The sequence below is a fragment of the Dasypus novemcinctus genome, chromosome 1, assembly GCF_030445035.2.
Source record: "Dasypus novemcinctus isolate mDasNov1 chromosome 1, mDasNov1.1.hap2, whole genome shotgun sequence".
Classification (NCBI taxonomy): domain Eukaryota; kingdom Metazoa; phylum Chordata; class Mammalia; order Cingulata; family Dasypodidae; genus Dasypus; species Dasypus novemcinctus.
In genome coordinates, this window is record NC_080673.1 from 153910216 (window position 1) to 153932840 (window position 22625).

Here is a 22625-nt window from a genome sequence, read left to right on the forward strand (position 1 = left end):
GTAGAAGATAATCCTATAGACAAGTTAATATTAATTGACTTGATCATTGTTACATGGTTAGTGATAAAGCTGGGACAAAATCTTACTCCTAAAATTTAAGGGCTATGATTTATGAAATGAATTTGTATTCTGTTTTCTTAATCACATAAGCAATTATGTTCTACTTTCCTCATCTTTATTGGAACCAACAGATAAAGGATATTGGCAGAGGTATAGAACTGGGAAACAATCTGCAGTGTACTAAGTTTAGTATTAATAGGTTTGATTGCATTGGGGAGACCTCTAAGTAAATTGAAATCAAGTGGAATGTAAAATGTTTCCATCCTAAGAATTGATGCACATTTAGCCATGAACAACAACTACGTTAGCACTACTACTAAAAATATCCTTAATTTACATATTATCTCTGATGAAGTTAGAATACTTTAATAAACATTACATAATTCATTTTTTAGGAGGTTTTGGGATTGACGCAGGACCTCTATCATGGGAAGAAGGTGCTTAACCATTGAGCTACATCTGCTCCCCACATATAATTCTTTTTTTTTTTTTTAATTTTAATTTTTAAAAAATTTATTTATTTCTCCCCCCCCCAGTTGTCTGTTCTCTGTGTCCATTTGCAGTGTGTTCTTCCTTGTCCGCTTCTGTTGTTGTCAGCAGCATGCGAATCTGTGTTTCTTTTGGTTGCGTCATCTTGTGCTGTCAGCTCTCCGTGTGTGCGGCACCATTCCTGGGCAGGCTGCACTTTCTTTCGTGCTGGGCGGCTCTCCTTACAGGGCGCACTCCTTGCATGTGGGGCTCCCCTATGCGGGGACACCCCTGCATGGCACGGCACTCCTTGCGCGCATCAGCACTGCACGTGGGCCAGCGCCACGCGGGTCAGGGAGGCCCAGGGTTTGAGCCGCGGACCTCCCATGTGGTAGACGGACGCCCTATCCACTGGGCCAAGTCCACTTGCCATAATTCATTTTTAAGTATGATTATTCAGTAGTTGAAGTGGTATCTTTATTTTCTGATAGGTTAAATTAGTTTATGCTTTCTTGTGATTATACTGTGGATTTATGTAGTATGCTCTATATTTCTCTTTATTTCCTTTTTTCCCATTTTTTCTCCTTAATTTCCATGTGAATTTCAAAACCATTATTGAAAAATTTGACTTTCTTGCTGTTTTGATTATTTCAGAAGCCTTTCTCTGAACCTGTGAAGGAGCATGTATAGAACATCTTGGTCTTTTTGAAATGTGGTAATCTAAATTTATCAAGAAATCATAGTCTGAGGTCTGTGTTTTAAATCCTTTCCTGTGTGAAGACAGGTTAGAATAATTTGAAATAATCCATCAATGAAATCCAGAAACAGCACATTCTCTATATTAACCCTGCTTGGTAGCAAAGAGGGTAAGGCCAGATTGTAAAGTCAGCTTGGGAATAATAGACTGGAATCTGGAGAAACACTCTTAGTAGTGACTGTTGTGAACTGTAGGAAAAATTATTGCAAACAAACATCAGTGGCATGTTCTTGATATATTAATATAATTACCATGCTAAGTGCTAGGGGTAAAAAGATGTATGCTAATGCTCTCTTCAAAGAATATATAGTCTAGTTGGAGAATTTGCTACGTGAGTGCAGAAATAATGTAAGTTTGTAAGTCCTTCTCAGATTTTTCATGAAGTAGCAGTAATAACAAAAGAGAATAAATATGTGTCCTTAAGAGTCTAGAAATGTTAACTGACCCCCCTGAAATCACAAAATATATTTGAAATCTTGTGTTATATCTCAAACACATAGGGATTTTCCATTCATAATATAATTTACATAAACATAAATTATGTATTTGTTTTATTAGAAAATGTTGAAAATTTTTAGTCATTGAGTAAAGTTAATGTTCAAGAGAGATAGGGCATGTATGTTCTGTGAAATTGCTGGTTTTAGCTGTCACTCTTTATGCTGCCAGTGTGCTGTTCTCTGGAAGTTATTTATTCACTAATTAAATGACTAATTTTGAAGTAGCACTGTGAGCTTGACACCAGTTTGGATGCTGGGGTTATGTGGTTAGCAAGATCTACAAGTAAGGCAGTTCCTCTTCACTTAAAAGGTAACAGTAAGCAAGAAGGTAAATACGATGAGATCTTTTAAAATAGTGATAAGTGCTTTGAAGACAATAAAACTGGAACCCCTAACCTTTTAGTAATTTCTCTGTAAAGGCCTGAGAATCTTGCCTATGAATAAAATATTTCAGTTTCATTAAATAAATTTCATGACATTTACTTTGCAAGTTTATACTTTGCTTCTTGGCTGTGCCTGCATTGTATTATAGCTTAGAAAATTGATGTCTAGGAAGTGAACTCTGCCTGACCTGTGTGTTCTTTCAGCCTGGCTCATTTTTTGAAGAAGTGAGTTTTATATTTTCACCGCATGTTGCATTATAGTGCTTTTTGTTTTGTTTTTCCATCTTAAGTTACTCTTAAAAGGAACGTAATTTCACTCTTCTGAGGTTCACACATATATAGCCTATCACAACTTTAGCCTTTATAGACTTTGTTTATATATGTTCTTAGCCTTTATCCTTTCTGACTGAAGAACCTTAATTTTTAGTCTATTTATACACCAGCTTCTTAATCTTGTCATATTACCTTCTTTTTTAATACTTTAATCTCTCTGTTACATATGATGACTAGATATGTGTGGCTTCTTTGCTGTCTACAGATTTGTATATTTCCATTCCTTTTACTTTTCCTTGGTATTTTGTCCTATATCAGGGAATCATTTGCTTAGCAATAGAGAAATAGCCTGCAACACACAATGGCAGACCTTGCACTTTGGAGCTAGAAAAACTGTTTTGCAGTATGGTCCTTACTCTGTGCCACTGTAATCACACACTTTCTCTAAACTTCGGTTTTACATCTCTAAAATGGGGTTAACCCCTTCCTTGTAGTATTGTTTTAAGAATTACAGCATGTACATGTAGAATACTTAGTATAGTGTTTTGCCAATAGTAGACACTTAATGACAGTTGCTATTATCATTTTATAGTTATTATTCTCAATGTCTGTCCTGTTAACTACTTTATCCCCACTGCCTCTCACAGTGCCTGGCATATAGTTGGTGTTCAGTAAATATCTTTTGACCATTCAACATACTCTCTGGTCATTAAAATCTTTGAATAGTAAAATCATAACATTTCAGAATATAACAGTCCTTTACAATTCAAAAGAAGATCCCTTGGTAAATAAAAACATCTTGCCTTTTAGAGCAAATAGACGTTTTTCTGCATGGGCAGTGAGATAAAGTGTAAAAGGTGATAAACCACTGTTTGAAGTTGGGAAACCTTGAGAGAAGCTTTAGTTCCTAACCCACCACCCTTTCTTTTAATCTGAGAAAGTGGGATAACTGATCTCCCAGGTACTTTCCAGCTCTAAAAACCTACAGTCCTTCGAAAACTACATCACGTAGGTCTAGAGAACTATCTCTGCTTTTGAGTTTTTAATAAAGAAGTCCTCGATCTTGCTTTGTATTTCAAATTTACAAAATTAACATTTTAGGAAAATATTTTCATATAGATTTTTCTTAGTTTTTTCTTCTATGGGATTTTTTAAAAACAATTTTGAAACGTGGGAAGCGGACTTGGCCCAGTGGCTAGGGCGTCCGTCTACCACATGGGAGGTCCATGGTTCAAACCCCGGGCCTCCTTGACCTGTGTGGAGCTGGCCCATGCGCAGTGCTGATGTGTGCAAGGAGTGCCCTGCCACGCAGGGGTGCCCCCTGCTCAAGGAGTGCGCCCCGTAAGGAGAGCTGCCCAGCGGGAAAGAAAGTGCAGCCTGCCCAGGAATGGCGCCTCCCACACGGAGAGCTGACGCAGCAAGATGACGCAGCAAAAAGAAACACAGATTCCTGTGCCGCTGACAACAACAAAGCGGACAAAAAGAAGAACACGCAGCAAATGGACACAGAGAACAGACAACTGGGTCAGGGGAGGAGGGAAGAGAAATAAAGAAAAATCTTAAAAAAAATTTTTTTTTGAAATGTTGACTAAACCTGTATTTTTTCTTTCCAAGTGTTTCATATACATATAAACAGCAATCCAACTTAACTATATCTATGTTACTTGAAGTTGCAGTATACTTAAAGTTGCTTCTGAATGTTTTTCTCCTCAACCTCAAGTTTAGCTATGCAATAATTATAAGTTACTCTGGCTTAGGGTATAGTAGATGCTGAGAACCAAATAGGAAAGGTCAGAAATAGAGGGTTTTTAAAAGTGGGAATGGAGCTTTGAAGACGTAAAGAAATCCAAGGGAAAAGTGAACCTGGATCTTAGAACTGTACTTCCTTTTCAAGAGAGAGGGAAGGAATTGAGATTTGTACAAGACAGTTCTGATTTTGTCCTACCTTTGCATGCATCATAAATAGAAAGCTAATACTACCTGTATATGGGAAATATTTGAAATATGCTTTACTTAGTTATAATGAAGGTATTAAAAGTTATCCAAAACTTTCAAAAATCTAGTTTACTCTGTCTTTGGGATTTGAGTATTTGTAGTCAGTAATTTTCATAAATGAAATGTATTCTTATGACAGCCATTACTACTGATTGAAGATAAAGACAGTGCTAACTTTTTTTTTATAAGAATGCTAGCCTATTTGCTTTATTTCTGTAACTATAACAAATATTTATGATGGCTTTTCATAGGACCTTTTTGGGGGAGGATTTCTGAATTATTTTAATATATTAATTTTACTTGGCAAAAAATCATTTAATTTGCTAGTATCTATAGTAGAAATCCTGACTTTTAAAAGGCCCATGTGTGTCTTTTTTTTTCTTCCCCATTACTATTTTTTTTAAGGTTTATTTCTTTCCCCTTCCCCACCCCAGTTGTCTGCTCTCTGTGTCCATTTGCTATGTGTTCTTCTGTGTCTGCTTGTATTCTTGTCAGTGGCACTGGGGATCTGTGTCTCTCTTTGTTGCATCATCTTGCTGTGTTAGCTCTCTGTGTATGCAGTGCCACTCCTGAGCAGGCTGCACTTTTTTCATGCTGGGCAACTCTCCTTATGGGGCACACTCCTTGCATGTGAGGCTCCCCTGTGTGGGGGGACACACCTGTGTGTCATAGTACTCTGTGCGAGCATCAGCACTGCAGGTGGGCCAGCTCATCACACGGGTCAGGAGGCCCTAGGTTTGAACCCTGGACCTCCCATGTGGTAGGCAGACACTCTTATCTGTTGAGCCAAATCTGCTTCCCCAATTACTTTTAATTTATGTAAAGAATTATATTGTTCTCTGCTTGTTTGGAGGGGAAAAAAATGATGTGATAATTTTTCTTGTTTTTAATGTTTTATTTGAAATTGTTTGGGCTTTCTTCACATTGGAAATTGTATTTCAATACCTTTTCTAAGTATATTGTATTCATTTTTGCATTTGTAACTTGATTAGAGGGATTTTTGCTGATCCAAAGCGGAAGGAGCACTGGGTTTAAAATTTGGAGATCTGGATTCTGAATCCTGTCATTATTACTCTTACTGGATATTTGACTTTGGGCAAACCATTTTAACTTCTGTAGGCCAGTGTACTTAAATCTGTGAAAAAGAAATATACCTCAGATTATGTTTTATTACATGAGACAAGGTATAACCAAAAATATAATGCATTTGAATACATTTCATTGAAACTGCAGAATTGAGTAGTAGGGGCATTTCTTAGAACTTAGATCCACAGAATATTAGAATTAGAAAAAATTTAGTTTTAGAGTAAGTTGGTTGTTCAACTGACAGCCTGGGTAGTAGCTTAAGTATCTTGTATGTCATGTACATGTTATTCATCTTAGGGATAGGATCTTAACAAAAGTAAAATTCTACTTTGCCCATAGCTCTGTGAGATAATGGGTTAGGGGTTAGCATGGGATTGAAGGCAATATATATTATCCTGGGTTCTTAGCCTAGCTCCACCATTTCCTAGTGTAGCTTTGTTTGGTATGTAAAATAAACTTAATACAAACTGCCTTATAAATTGTGAAGGTTAAGTAAGATAACAAAGGAAGATAACTAGCGTGGAATACACCCAATGTGAGGATCAAGGTATGCTAGTTGCTTACCCACTCTTGTTTCTCCAATTGTCCATTATAATCAGTCAGCCAGTGAGTTTTTTCCCTACCTGTTGATCCTAACTAGTGATTCTCCATCTTGTAATAATGCAATTTTTAAAAATCCCTGATAATGCTACTCTTTAAAAATGACATTAGCTTAATGAAATTCACTTGTTTTATGAACAGTTTTTCTAATATCAGTGGAAACTACTCATATTTAGTTTTTTGAAATTTTACCAGTATTTTGTAAAATGTTATCAGAAGATAGTGTGAATAACCCCCTTAAAATTGTGTGCAACATTTTGTATGTGTGTGCATATATGCCTTATTTTCTGGAGACAGTCGATAGCTTTTATCACTAAAAAGTAGTATAACCCAAAAAGTTAAGAACCGCTAGCCTATATCTTAAACTCTTTGATGAAATTCTACTTAACTATATCCTAACAATACTAAGTTAAAGGGTATTTTTTTTTATTTTTTCTTTTTTTTTTTAATTATTATTATTTTTATTGACTTTGTAATGATATACATTAAAAATATATATGTGAGGTCCCATTCAACCCCACCCCCCCACCCCACCTCTCCCCCCCCAGCAACACTCGTTCCCATCATCATGACACATCCATTGGATTTGGTAAGTACATCTTTGGGCACCTCTGCACCTCATAGTCAATGGTCCACATCATGGCCCATACTCTCCTCCATTCCATCTAGTGGGCCCTGTGAGGATTTACAATGTCCGGTGATTGCCCCTGAAGCACCATCCAGGGCAGCTCCATGTCCCAAAGACGCCTCCACCTCTCATCTCTTCCTGCCTTAAAGGGTATTTTTGATACACAAAATGTTTGTACTAGTTAAGCTTATCTCTCTATATAGTGCTTTTAACAATAGTGCTAAGAAGGTTGCTCTAATGACATTTTGGTGAGTAATTATACTAGTTGTAGGTTATTTAAAAGTTTGTGTTTATGTAAAAATTTTAAAAGAAGCCCTTAAGTACAGGAAGAGAATTTGTTGAATCCTTTTTAGGAATCTGATCATATTCTAGTTTTTTTTTTTTGTGCATCTAGACTTTTCATGTATTATAATACTGAGCTATACCATTAAGTTTTTTTGCACATCACTGGAATATACAAGGTAATATTAATCCAGACCAAACAGGTGAATCAAGTAATTTTCTCTTAAGTTAAAAAAATTAATTTAAAATTTTGTGTAGTTACTTTATAATAACTTATTACTAAGAACATTTTTGTTTCATTTATTTTAGCAATTTGAATTCAGGTGTCAAAAGATAAGTAACAGTTCTTATTTGAAAAATATTTGAACATTTTTTAAAAAGATGAATGCATTCAAAGAATTCTAGTTAAAGCTTAATGCATTGTAAACTTAGGAGATAAAAATTAAAACTTTAAAAATAAGAAATGGAACATCTCAAATTGCACTGTGACATTTTGTGATGTGAAGAAACGCAATGCAAAGAAATTTAAAATTGTCAGCTTAAATAGCTGAACTTTCATAAATAGTTATTATTGAGCACCTCTGTACAGTCTGATGGCATTTTTTAGCAACTTTATGTTCTAAAGACTGAGAAGAATATTTCTTTAGGAAAAATTCAGAACTTTATTAAATCTTTCACATTTAACCTTTTTTTCTTTGGTGATTAATACTTTAAAAATTCATGACATTTTCATTCATTTTATTAGCAACTTCTAGAAAGTGAACCACTTTTTCAAATAATTATTGGTGAATAAATGAATCATTTTTAACAAGTATACTATCAAATAATAGAGTAACAAAGTAGAAGAGTAGTACATTTAAGATTTTCTAAATGATTCCTTGCTGCTTAGAAGGTATTATGTCTAGTAGCACTTAATTTGTTTATAGGAAATAATTCTTTGGAAAATCATATTTAGAGAAGATTACTGGATTGCACAAGAATAGTTCTTTAGAGTTTCCTGAAAATTCAAATTCTACTTATAATTTTGATGCTTTTAGGAACTTACTATTTCTAGGTGCTTTATCCTTTAATTGTAATTAAAATTTTTCTTGTTTCATACTTGTTTTACTATTGTAACCTTACCTTAGATCCTTTTTTGGTAGTTACTAGGGATATAAGTCATACTGAATATTAATTGTTACATAATTATCTAATTGGCCATTTTGTGAATTATCCAGGCCTTTTTTCCCTTCTTTTGTAGTTTTTATATTTTGTCTTATTTCCATAATTCTACCAAAAATTTAAAAGGGACCAAAGGCAATAGAAATAGAAGCCAAAATTTCTATCCGTATGTACTACTACTTGTTGTTCAGCTGAAGTCCATTTAGTATTGAAATATTTTAAAATATCGATTATTTTTTACTTTAACATAGTTGAATGCCTATATTAGAATTAATTCACCGATGAGAAAAATATAACTTCCAAGGTATTGAAATGAAGAAATCTGTTCAAAGAAAAGGTCATTTAGAGTGAACTGAGATGAGGGAGAGAGGGGTGGGAGCCTGAATGCTTAGAGCCTTCTTCTTCCAGACCAAGGTTAGTGACATAACATCATCACATTAAAGTTATTTTGCTTGCATGGTGTGAGTTGGTGGTCTTGGGCCTTTTAATTAAGGATAAGAATTCATGATAAAATTAGATTTCTTGTTGATCATCTTAAGCAGGAGGAAGAAGGATTCATTGGTTAAAAAAACGACTAACCTGTACACTCACCCCCAGGGTGCAAGCACTGAAAAGGATTAAGGCCCACTGTAGGGAAGCTTGCACAGAAGCCTGCACTGCCCTTTCCCCTGTTCTTTCAGTTAAATAGAAGATTTTTAGTTCCCATGACTATCAATCTGGTGCTTTTCACAAGTACTAAATTCTTTTAAGTAAATTAAGATGACTTATTTTTAGAAAATCATTGGCCTAGAATACTGAAAGATGATGTTTTCCTGGTATTTCATGTTGACTGATCCTATGCATATTTTTTTTTATGATGCATATTAATTTGCCATAACTTTTTTGGAAAAGTTGATAGTCCTCATAAATATTTAAAAATCAAAGATGTTTTTATATGGTTAGATTTACTTGTCCAGTAGTAACTATAGAGTTTGGCACCATTGGATCTTATTTCTTTAGAAATAGCTATCTGACAGGCCTGTGGACAAAAAATCTTAACTTTTATTTCTAGGTGACAGCAATTATAATGTGCTTTGTTTTCATGTTTGAAGGCTTTTAAATAGCTGTTACAAATGCTGACGTGTCATATATTTTTTCAGTGTCTGCCAAATTGGTATATTGTATTTAATCTTGAAACTATATTTTGATTTTAACTAAAAATAATTGCAGAGTATTAAACATTCTCAGTAGTTAGAGCTTTTTTTTCCCATTTAATTTGAGCTTTTGTTGTTACTAACAAATAATTTGTGGCACAGTTTCTTTTCTTTCTTTTTTTAATGACTGCTAGAATCTATATACATGTCACCTTAGTGTGCTAGAAATGTTCCACTCAAATCAAGGGTTCCTTTCTGGTTTTGTATGTTCTCACCTGCTCCTCACTGTAAATCATTGGGATGTCAAGTGCAATGATTAATTAAGCTGCACGTGCAAGTGCTTTTTTTTTTCTTCACCTGTCAACCAGGAAAGAAGTCTCATAGCAAGATTAGATGATGCTGTCTAAATCACAGCTTTTACTCCAGACTGTCAAGTATTCAGAGATATTTTATATTTTGATGCTTATTCATAAAATGGTGTACCAGGGTTTGTTTGGTTTAGAATTCTTAAATACTGCTTAAATATTGTAAGATACAGTTATTACACCAAACCCTATCATTAAACTCTTAATGGAAGGCAAAGAGTAAGTTCAGAATTCCTACGTAAGTATTTTGGAATTTGAAGTTCATGCCTGAAATAACCTTTTAATCAAATCCTGGTAATTGATATGTTATTTAAAGTAAATATTTTTAGTTTTCTAAACTGATTGTTATATATCATAATATCTACTCTCATAGCATGGGCTTAACTTTGTAATGAAATAATTATAGTGATAACTGCTTTTTTAAAAATGCTGAATATTTGTCCAATAATAAGATTTAGGGTACTATTTTTATACATTAATATAAAACAGTGACTTGGAAAGCTTTTTCTCTCCATCCTAGCTAGTTCTTTCCTTGCTTTCCCCTCCCCCCTTAAAATCATCAGTAAAAGTAAAACCTCAAATTGTATAGTAATCTTAATCTATTATTAAAAGGTCCTAGAAAGGAAGATTACAAGGTAGATTCAGGTTTTGAATCAGTTTTGCCATTGGTTTAGCAGCGGGTGGGCAGGCAGATGCCTGCTCAGAGTAGAACCTATTGCCATTTTTCACCATTGATAGAGTAGCCTTTCAGAGTCAATGAGCTCTGTCAATGTGAGCTTGTCAAGGCTACAACTTCATAGACCTGAGAGGCGGTTTGAGAGGTCAGCCCTTTTCAGGTTCGCTGTGATGCAAATGAACTTTAATGCTTAAACAACTATTGGAATTTTTATGTCTGCTCCTTGTTCTTTTTTCTTCACAAAGTCATTGACGAGACATTCAGTGCTTTTTAAATTGGAAGTTGCATTGTGCTAAAGACCTAGTACAGATTTACGGAGGGCTGAAAGCAGTTAGATCATGTTCTTTTCATGGTGCGATTAGAATCAAATCGATTTCCCTACAGCCTTCAGCATTCAGATGGCAATTTTAACAAAGCTTGGGGGCTAGACAAGGGACAAAACGACTGAACTGAATGTTAATTACACTCTGCAGCCTTATTTTCTTTTGATTTGGGGCTGACTGGCAACTAAATTAACAAAAAGTGTGACCATAACTGCTGCCCTATTTTCATTTAAAAGGAGAGCTGCCTCTAAAAGGCTATCTTTACAAAGAAACAAATGAGGTCTGCTGATCATTGTTAACAAGGGCACTTTTTTTCCTTCAAAATTCTTGCCAAAAAAGACTCTGTTCAAAAAAAGTAATGTAATAAATTAGTCATTGATGTATTATTACCCAGAAAGTTGATTTTTCGATTTTTAGACATAGTTTGGGAATATGTAAGGCAGCGGTGGTAATACGTTGGTAATTTATGAATTATAATTGGCACCTATGACTATGGAGCGTCTTATGAGCATTTGACATGGAAAGGTAATATAGTAACTAGATTACAGTGGATACTTTAAATAAATATTAACATTTCATTATGTAACATTAAACTATTCAAAACCAACTTGATCCTAACAATTTTTTTACTTTCTGGTAGGTCATCCTTGCTTGACATGCAAATTTTTATAGATTTGGTTATTAGTATCTGTTTACAGTTGTGTTGCATTAATAGCACTACATGCTTTTTTCTTCCCTTGTAAGGAAGCTGCAGCTGCACTAAGTTGCAGTTGATTCTTGTGGCAACAGTGTCCTTTTTGCACCTGCAGCTGTGTTAGTCTCATCCTAACACCTGGCACCATGAATTATCTCTTCTTTATTCATACTTTGAAGCAAAAAACAGTTCATAAGGTATATATTGCAACAGTCAAGTGATCTTAAATGGTAAATTTCTCGGTTTCCTGAGACAGAAGTATTGAGTTTAAGAAGTTGATTTTACTATCAGATGTCACTTTTATATTGGTTTAAATAAAGTTTTGGTTCCTTTTGAACAATCCATCTGTGGAACATAAAACTAGCTTGTAAAAATTTGGACATTATTTTTAAATATTATGTGAAAATTAGTTTAAATTTATAATTGTTTTATTTCATTTTTAAACTTTCAGTTATTTCCTTTATGAATTTACCCTAAAGACCATTTATATTTTGTTACCTAATATTTAAATAACATTTATTTTCAAATATATTTTAAGGAACTTTTTATTACTATTTAAGTAATGCAAAAATATTTCAGAAAAAGTAGGAATTTAAATTTATATAGTTTGGTAGGTGACATTAGCTTTTTAGACTTTTTTTGATAGTTTAAAGTCAGATGCTAGTCTAGTAAGTTTGAAATAGTTAAAAAATGATACACATCCTAATAAACCTTATTTTTTTAAAAAAGAGTGCTAGCGCTGTTCAGGTTACTATTTAGAGCTAGAACGTTGTTAGTGTTACAGACCACCCTGTACTCAGTCACTGTCTTTTACCTCGCCCCTCTTCACACAAAAAGCAGCTGCAAAACAAAGTTTTTCTAAAACCAGTCAAGAGTAAACTTTTTTCTCATTTGTCTTCCAGACACGAAGATCGATTGAGAAGTTATTAGAATGGGAAAACAATAGGTTATACCACAAGGTGAGTACCACAGGGAGCAGCTTCGTACTGTTGGGGTCTGAATTGCACAGTATGGAAACAGATGCTTTTGTTGAACTAAAAATATGAAAGGTGGACAAATGGGTTAGTCTGTGTGCTGCAATAAAATAGAGCTCATTTTTCTTCTTTTGCTCTCCTGCTTGTCTAGCTGTGCTTGCACTGGAGACTGAGCAAAAGGAAATGTGAAACGAATAACATGATGGAATATGTAAGTTAAAGGGCTGTTTTGTGAGATTCTCTATTAAATGATCATTTATTTTGCTTCTGATCTCATTCTTTCCGTGATTATTAATCAGCAAAGGTGTCAGGAGCTTAATCTCCTGAGTGCAAGGATTTTTTACGGTTCACAGATGCATGGTTTCATGTGCAAGAATGATTTATAAAGTTATGAATGACCTGAAAACAAGGCTTCACTGTGTCCTGAAAAATAATAAATTAATTGCCAAGATAAAATAGCCTGAACATGTGTTGATGGAGTGTGAAATTTTAGATGCTGTATAAAGAATAACCACAACTTTGGTTACGCAGCAAGTCAGATATGGCTTTTTTATATAATGCTAATCAAATTTCTAAGTATGGAAGAAAACCTTTCAACCAAGCTGTTGGAGCTTAAGAAACCTTTAGCCTTTATAGTTTTTTACTGCCAATATCTGAGGGGCCTGTAAAGAATCTTTCAAAGTGTTATTAGAATATATTAATTTTGTAAGAATTATTTTAAAAGCAAATAGATAATGGGATATTGCTCATCTCATATTTATTCTTTAACATCTAATTTGACATGTATATACAATGAATTTTAGAACTGTTCATTATGAGATTAAATTTACCCTGCTCATCCCTAATTTAACAATTTTTGTCCTTTTGAAAAGTTCAGAATATTAAAGGAAATTATGACTTTTTATTCTCCTTTGAGTTGGGTGTTTTATTTTAAATATGGAAAGGTTATTACATTAACAGAAAAAGATCTAAGAAAGAGTTAATCGTTGAAAATTAAAGTCATAGCCTTTGTGTGAAGTACCTGGCATAACAGTTCTAATGAATTTTGTCTGTTCTTTGAAACAATATAGCCATCATAGATAATATATATGTAAAAAAAGATTGATAAAAACAGTGTTTAAATAGTTGGAAATTATTGTAAAATCATTTTCTCTGTTAGCATTTCCCCTTTCTTTCATTATCTTACAGTCAAATCCCATTTCTAGCCTTGAACATAAAAGACCTTTTAAAAAGTGCCTTTTTTCATAGAATAGCTCTATTCAGTGAACCGAATAATGTAGATTTTTCATATCATTGTCTGTTATATCAAACATGTTAATTTATGGTGATGAGAAAGACACATGATACTTCTTTATAATAAAAAAAAAGCACATCTGAGTAAGTTCTTTTGAGATTGACCTATAAAAATATTACTCTTGTATTTTCATCATAGGTGGTAAGAGTGTTTATGTATGTATTTTGAGAGGGGGGAGAGAGATGAATATGTAGGAGATTTGAAGGATTTTATGAAAACATATTTTGCTACATTTATAAATTCAAACACTAAGCTTAAACCTGAGGCTTTAATTTTTTAAGAAATGCATTTCTAAATTTACTTTGAAAGAAAATATAGTTATTGCTAATGCCATTAGTGATTTCCAGATAGGACTATATGTGTATAAATATACTCATATTCATTTTTATTTTTATGGAATTCTTTTAACTAAAAATTTTTTAATCTTCAAAAACATTCTGACCTATGCTTTGTTTGTAAACTAGTTCCCTTTAATGTATCATGAAAATTTAGAATATGTACTTGTCTTCTAAAACCATTATATTATTATTCATTATAGAAGATACTCATGAGAGTAGTAAATACAAAAACTATTTTTAAATTGCTTAAAAATGTGTTTTTCTAGCATTTTTTAGAGTCCATATATTTGTGTTGGCTGATGGGGAAGAACATAGTTTCAAAACCTCCCTTTTAAAAGTTTTTTTAAAAATTAAAACAGCAAATCTAATAATGAGAGTACTTTCTTATCTGATGAATTTGGGCGTCTTTACTGTGTATCCCTTTTTGTGCTTAAACTTTTCTACAACTTTTAGAAATTAATCATTTTTTTACTTAAAGGAAAATTAGATTCCTTGATTATATTTTGAATATTGGAGATAATCTAGAAAAAAATACTAATTTGATATCAACTTTTCTTTGATCAGATATGGCAGAGAGCTTAGGAGAACAATTGGCTGCTTTTTTGCATCTATAGGAAAAGTGTAGGAATAGGTCTTTAAAACCTAATAATAATTTAAATATAGTGACAGATTGTTTTCACTTTGCAGTATTTAGTATATACTGCAAAAGTGAATTAGGAGAGGACTGTTTTTGAGGCAGGTATATATCGAGGCAAATCAAAAGCCAGGAGAACTGAAGAAAAAGAAGGTTCCCCGCTTACAGGGCTAACTATAGAATATAGATGAGTGTCCAAACATAGCGGTAACATAAGGAGATGCAGGTTCTGAAAAAGATTGAGTTCAGCAAACATGGAAGCTGTTCAAATCAAAGAATTTTTGTTTAGCATCTACTCCATACAGAGTTGTGACAAGGGAAAGAGTTAATTGTGATTAAGACAGTTCAAATTTGGAATAAAAATTAGTCCTGGTTGGATAACTTGTGTATTTTTGAGTTAGTATGCTTTGTTTTTGTTGGTTTTCCTTCAGATTCCTATTAAAAGGTCCTTTGGAAAAATTTTTGACTTTTAGTTTTTCTAACCTAAGAGGAAAGGGACCTTTCCCTTCCTCCCTCCCTCCCTCCCTTTCAAGAGATAAATGACTAATATCTTTTATTGAGAGATCACATATTCCAGTACAGTAAAATGAAAACAACTCTAGAACCTAGAGTAGATCCATAGAATTGGGTTAGATAAAAGAGACAGAGCCTGAAGAATTAAATATTGAGTCAACTGCAGTAGATAAGAGCGAGACTTTTAGAGTAAAGACATTCCTTTGTTCACATCCTGACTCTACAGTTCATGGTATAAAACTTCTTTGATCATCAGTTTCCTCATTTGTGAAATGGGGATGATAATACTCTCCTCATAGAAAAGCTGTTAGGATTCAGAAAAGTTGTTAGGATTCATTGAGATCGCTATAAAATGAAACAGTTGGCATGTGGTTAGTTCTAAGTAAATGCTAGCCCCCTTTTCTCATCTATCCATCCATCCATCCATCCATCCATCCGTGCTCCTCCTGTATGTGAGGGGTATTGTTTGGAATACACTTCTCACTTTCCTAGACTTTGGTTATTTAACTTATTTATTTGTTTTCCTCTGCATGCAATATAGAGCTGAGGTATTTTGCCTCTTTGGTAAAGATCCTGAAATAATAAGAAAAATTCTCAATAGTGGAACTCTGGGTTATCAGATAAATGTCCATTTTAATAATGCAAAGTTGTGGTTATGAAATGTGCATGAATTTTCAAAAAAATTTTAAAGTAAATCTATTTATTTTAGTTGAAGTTTTGTTGAGATAAAAATCTCTCTAAATCTTAACTTTTTTTCCTCCATCCACAGGTCATCCTCATAGAATTTTTACCAAAGACACCGATTTTTCGACCAGATTAGCATTTACTTTATTTCTAGAGACTTTCCAAGTATGTTGTCTTTCCAATGGTGCCTTGCTTGGTGCTCTCCTGGTGGTGACATAACATTGGTTCTACGGAATTGTGTGGTGTTTTTTGTTTTGTTTGGTTTGTTTTTTAACAACCGCATGTTCTAAGTGTGCATTTTTGTCAAACTTTCCAACAGTTATTTCATACAGATGTTTAATACTTAAGTTATTGTGCTGCTCTTTTCTGTTATGTATTCTGATTTTCAAGGATTACTTTTTTGTATTATCAAAAAAATACATTTGAACTTAGCCTAAAAAGTGGCCAGCCTTTTTTATTTTATCACCAAGGTATACACAATCCTTTATTTATAAATTCTTTAACAAAGAAAACTCCTCTGTCTCTACTTACTTATCTAGCAAACACATTCTTTATATTATTTTTCTTCCTTTTTAATTTTAACATGTCATTTTTAAACAGTAAATTTCTTTTATAGTCTTGTGGAACCTAACATACCCTTTCTCATATACTTCCTAATGCTCTGTTTACAGCAGAAATGTCTGTAGTCATTATGAAGACCTATGGAACATTTTGAAAATATTTATATCTTCAAAGGTAGTAAGGCAGGATTAAATTATTTTTATTAGAATAGAGGAATCAGTGAATGGTATGCATGCAATCTAATGGTTACTAGAGCTCAGGATCACAAAAATATAGTAGCATCACAATCTGTATATTTTCAATCAAGATATTTATACTGGCCTTACTTGGGTTATTTTTTGTTTACCAAATCTTATATACAAAGATGTAGAATTAGTCCTTTTAGAAATTTCTAGGGAAAATATTTCTCCCAGTCTAGTAAAATTGTAGAATGATATGTTTCTGAAAAGTCTTTGAAAGAAAGCAGAATTTCTAGAGTTAAAAGTAAACTGTTGTTCAATACCCCAATGATATTTAGAACATTTAATTAGTAAGAAACGGAGGGCATATTTAGTATATTTTTATCCACTAGTTTGCTTTCTGTTTAATTATGTATGCTTCTTTGACTGAGAGTGTGACATTTAAGTTTGAATCAGGTCAATTTGTTTCTTTTAAATATATACACTCCCATACACACACATTTTTTCCTCCTTTGTACATGCGTTCTAAAACTTTAAAAATTCTACATGGCCTATATGTAAAATTTTTTTATAAACCTGAAATTATAGAAATTTTAATGTATGTCAAGAACCTGTTCCATACAACTGTGGTATCGAGCAATAATGTGAATAACTTTTGAAATTATATAAACTATGCTTAGTACTTTGTATTAAGATTTAGTACCACTATATAATACCTTTTTCCTTGTATTAAATCTTCTAACTACCAGTTTCATTAATTTATATACCTGTATTTTTAAAAAGTATTTCTTTGTACTCCTCTAAAGTACTGTAATTCCATATAAATTTGAATAATTGAATGCCAGTTATCCAAATCCTATATTTGGATAATAGCAACTATCTTAAAAACTAGGGTTTTTTTCTTTTTGTCTCAGAATTATGTTTCATTGCCCCCTCCCCCAATCAATTAAGAACTTGAATGTATAGAACACTTTTTCTATGAAGAACTCAAAGTACAAAGAATTCAACCACTTCTCACTTTAACTTGTGAATAGGGGTGTGTCCTACCCCCTGAAAGTAGTGTAATTAAAAGATGTGATGCTATTCCAAAAACTAGTATTCCTCTGTGGTTTCACTGTGAAAGATTACTATATGGAAAATGCTGAATCGGCCTAAGTCTTCAGAAACAGCAAAAAATTTTATTACTGTGTAGATTCTGCACAGTGTTCCATATCTAAAATTGTGTGAATCCATAGAGCATTTTATTTAATCAGCTTTACAAGAAGAACTATACCTACTTAGAAATACTTTTTTCTTCTATGCCTGTAAGTTATTATGTTCCTGTGAGAATATTTTAACAATAAGACACTTTTCATAGTTGGTAGTATTAAGTATAGGATTTTTTGAGAAACCTCTCTAATTTTATTGAGATATGGGTCAGTTGTTTAAAGAGATTCCCTAGAATATGCAGTCTTAGACTTCAATGTGTATGTGGGGGAAAAAAGGTGATTGCTTAATATGCAGCATTACCACAAACCGATTATGCCTTGACCAGTTAAATTTCCGTGCTTTGCTTTTTATTAGTAACCCTCAGTATAACTCTTAGTTAATTTTCTTTGAATCATGAATTTTAAGTCTCATGTTACTGGAAATTAGAAATGTCAGAGATGCCTATTTTATGTGAACATTAGTTCAAAGGAAACATTTTAAATGATGATTGTTCTTCAACTCCTGTTTCATGATGTAAAGTTTGTGAACCATACGTACTCTTTTTTTTTTTTTTTCCTTTGAGGTACCAGGGGCTGGGGATTGAACCCAGGACCTTGTATGTGGGAAGCTGGCACTCAACCACTGAGCCACATGGACTTCCCTGAGTTGGTTTTTTGTTTGTTTTGCTTGTTGTTCATTTTATTTTCTCAGGAGGCACTGGGAACCGAACCTGAGACCTCCCATGTGGGAGGTGGGAGCTCAACAGCTTGAGCCACATGCACTACCCATATGTACTTTTGAAATTGACCAAAAAAGAGGTATTTTTGGCAGAATATCCAATGTACAGATTTTACATAGGCTAAGTGAAAAACAGGATTTTAAAAATATACTTTACTGCCAGCCCACCATCCCTGTATAGAAACAGTCTTTTATCAAATAATGTAGTTAGCAAAGCCTTATAATAATTTACTACATGCCTTTGGATATTTGGGTTAAAATATATACTCCAAAGCCTAATGACTATAATAAAACTCTGATGTGATACATTTCGCTTCTAAGGGTAAATGACCCCAGATAAGAGGTCACCTTTCCTAATAAGATGGCTATCAGATGCTTTATTACAGTTCTTTAATGAAAAGATTTTATTCATTTAAAATATAAACATGTAATTTTGGCCTAAAATCAAGAAGTTTTCAAACCTTGAAGCATAGTAAACAATTTCCTTTTTTTTTTTTAAATTAGAAAACCTAGTTTTGTAATTGAATACTTTTAAATCAGAAAGAACCACTTCTTTCCCCCTTGGTTGTATTTTCACAATTATGTGTAGAGAGCTTCTGATTTTCTTTGTATTGTAGACAAAGGGCAGCCCTATAAAACTTCGGCAACATTCAGTATCAATCTTTAGTTATAAAAGAATGATATTAAATATTTGTTGAGTGGCCCCACAGTTGCATGAGTTCAAATTATACTAGATTTATATAACATGTTGTACATAGTCCAAGTTTTATGATATAATTCTAACCTTTACCTGCATGCCTGATATTTCACTGTAAATATTTGCTTTGGCTCATGGTTGTTCAGTAGTGCTAAATCAAAAGTACAGTGTGTCCACTGTTTTTGCCTGAACTCCAACATGTAGTCCTTTTCCTATCCTACTGAGGCACCATGGGTTCTTTAGCTGACCTCTTGATGTCCAGAGTATTCACTGGACATAGTTTAGAATTGCCTGTCTTCTTTCCCCAAAGCTCCCAGTCAGATGTTCATTCTTTTGCATTCTAGCTAAGTGTTTAGAAGACCAATTTTAGTGAGTCACATCACTGACTGACAGCCTCACTTCTGCTCAGGTGGTACTTGGATTTTACGACTGGTGTTTTCCTTCTTAATAGACCTGTCTGTCCAGACTTTCCAGGAAGGGGAGATACAGGCATACCTCAGAGATGGTTCCAGACCACCCAATAAAGGAATATTGCAATAAAACCAGTCACAATTTTTTTTTATTTTCTAGTGCATATAAACCTTATGTTTATACTATACTGTAGTCTATTAAGTGTGCAGTAGCATTATGTCTAAAAACAATGTACATGCCTAAATTAAGATGTGACAGAGACATGAAGTGAGCACATGCTGGTGAAAAAATGGCACTGATAAACTGCTTGATGCAGGGTGGCCACAAACCTTCAGTTTGTAAAAATTGCATTATCTGTGAAGCACAATAAAATGAGGTATGCCTGTAATAGGATGGTTGGACATGGAACTCAAACCACCGTTTCTGGAGGAAGTTGATTTATATCTACTAGGTTTTAGAAGGAAAGAATAGGTGCAGGACCAATCCTAAATGAAACTTAATTATTACCACATAGTAGTTTATGTTTAATTAAAAGAAAATATCCTTATTTTCCATAGATGTAATATCCCAACTGCATGTTGTTTTTAGGAGCATACTTCTTATCTAAGTTGAGATTTGATGTGTGGTCTTTAAATTGTGAGTTACTGTCTTATTCTGCACTTTGAAGAGATTTTTAGATAGTAATTTAAGAGAAGCCTAAATATTGTTTTTTATTGTTAGCCATAATTCTGCATATTACTTACATAATAGGGAGCGGTAGTTTCCCCCCAAATCACAAATTGAGCTAACAGAGGTTGTTTAGCCTTTACGGACAATTAAGAATGCCAATCTTTATTTTGAATTTATTTCTGATGTTATTTAAGATCATCAAGTTATTAGGCTCTTTGCTTTTAGTTTCATTTCACAGAAGGAAGGTACTATGACTACCTCATGGGGTTGACTTACGAAAATATTTTCCAATCATTTATTTTGCTGCTTAAGTCATAAAAGTGAGTAGGTAGATGCTTAATAGTAATGACTGAGTAGCATTTTTTACTTATTAGCTGTGTCAGCATAACCTTAAGTTATTGTAAAATTTTTCATTTAAAATTAAAGAGAGTGGGTACTACCTATATGTACTTACAATAATGTTTTGTGTATTTAAAAATCAGGTAAGCATTAGATATAGACCTTGAAAAAAGTTCCTCTCTGATAAAACATTTCTAAACATAGATTCATCTGAGATGCTTAAGCAAAGCCATGCCTTTAAAAAAAAACATTTTCTCTGCTTCATAAATATGGTGCTTTGAATTTGAGTTGACTGCTTTCTGTTTTTTCTCTTTTTGGAAATAGTATATTGCTTTCCTAGCTCTTCATCTCAGAAATATTTCAATGAGCTGACCACACCAGGCATTTGCAATTTTGGCAGATTATATTGCTTTTCAAAAAAAAAATTATTTTTTAATGAAACATAGTGCCAACCAGCCTTTAAGAGATGTTAAGTAATGGGGCTATGTTTTGTCCAGTCTCCATTATTGGACCACAAGTATACCCTCAAACTTTTTTCTATTGCCTGTCTTAATGGTTCCTAATTTAATAAAGCTTGTTCCAGTTCTTTCTCTTGACATAAATACTGTATAGATTTAAAATGTTTTGGAAGGAAAACATCTTCTTAAGGATTGATTTTTACTAATAGAAGCTTATTTAATTGCGTAATTATAACTATCATTACATTATCATGAAGTCTTCATAATGAAGAGTTTGTTTTAACTGGTCAAAGCTCAAATTTTTAAAATAAAGTCTCTGTTATTAAATATTTGATGGAGTTAATGACATTGTGAATGACATTGTGTCCTCTCAGAAGAGTTAAGTATTGTGAAATTTAGCGATAGTTATGTCAGTGGAAGCAAGGTAGACATGAGTGACAGATAAGGTGCTGAAATCTACAGCCTGAGAGAACTGTGACACATTATCATCCTACATTTTGGTTTACAAGGTTGAAAGTTACTCAGTGGTCACGAACTGCAGACAGCTTTATCCTTTCTTCATACATTCTATATGTATTATAATGTAAATTATGTTGTTAAAAAAATTGTTCTAAATTGGGCTTTCCTCTGCCCTCTTGCCCTTTGAGAAAATAGTGGGAGGCTACCTTGAATAAAATATACTTCTACTTATCTTTTATGATGTGTGACAATTAAAAAGCTAAAACATTTTAGGAATTTGTTCCTATGACCCTAAAAGAGCATGGAGAAATATTCAAATAAGATAATTATCATAAACTTCTGATGGGTGAGCAATTATGCAGAACCAAAAGCAGAGTCCCTATTACACTTTCAGAGATTATAAACTCAGGTAAGTCTAGTAACACTTAAAAAAATATGAAGGTAACTTAAATATAAAGTTGAATTTTTATGATATATATTATATATTTTCCTTCCATACAATTTCTTTCATTAAGAAATTAAAGCCATTGCCAAACAAACATGGTCTGTTTTTCTTAAAGTGAGTTTTTTTGGTTAGATAAAAATTTGATAGCCTTCATTATTGTGAAGCAGTATATAGATGAATTGTATTTAAAGATAGCTTGGTTTTTGGTTCCATGTTAACGGCACTATATTTAATCTTGTTAAAATTTCATTTATTAAATCTTCATTGATTAAACTTTTAAGGTAAACAAATGGAGACCTAATTTGAGCTAGAGGATTTTTAAACTTTTTGTTTGATGACTTTGGCTAGTTGAGTTTTTGTGGTTTTTAAGTGAGTCTGTTGCAACACATGATTTCAACACAAATGCTTCCTCTGAACTAAAATACAGGCACATTTTCAGCATTTAATCTCTAAAGACTAATAAGTAAAATTTTAAGCTAATTTAGGTAGAGTTGAAAAGGGTATCTGGAATTTAGAGATCAAATTGCTTTAAAGGAATTTGATCAAACTATTAATATATGTATATGTGTATATGTCAGTGTATTTATAGGTATATATGTATGTATATATACATACATACTTTTTTTCTCCTGTAGACATGAAGGTGACTTGTACAGATGTCTG

General features: G+C 33.1%; 1 protein-coding gene across 1 annotated transcript in view; it reads left to right on the forward strand.

The window, feature by feature from the left end:
- Nucleotides 1–21748, forward strand: part of CHIC2 (cysteine rich hydrophobic domain 2) — a 45573-nt gene extending 23825 nt beyond the window's left edge. Inside the window, exons 4-6 of the mRNA XM_004460605.3 lie at nt 12284–12340; nt 12507–12566; nt 15904–21748. Coding sequence (XP_004460662.1) covers nt 12284–12340; nt 12507–12566; nt 15904–15954 — 168 coding nt within the window. The 3' untranslated portion in view covers nt 15955–21748. The remainder of the gene's footprint in view (nt 1–12283; nt 12341–12506; nt 12567–15903) is intronic.
- Nucleotides 21749–22625: the final 877 nt, after the last annotated feature.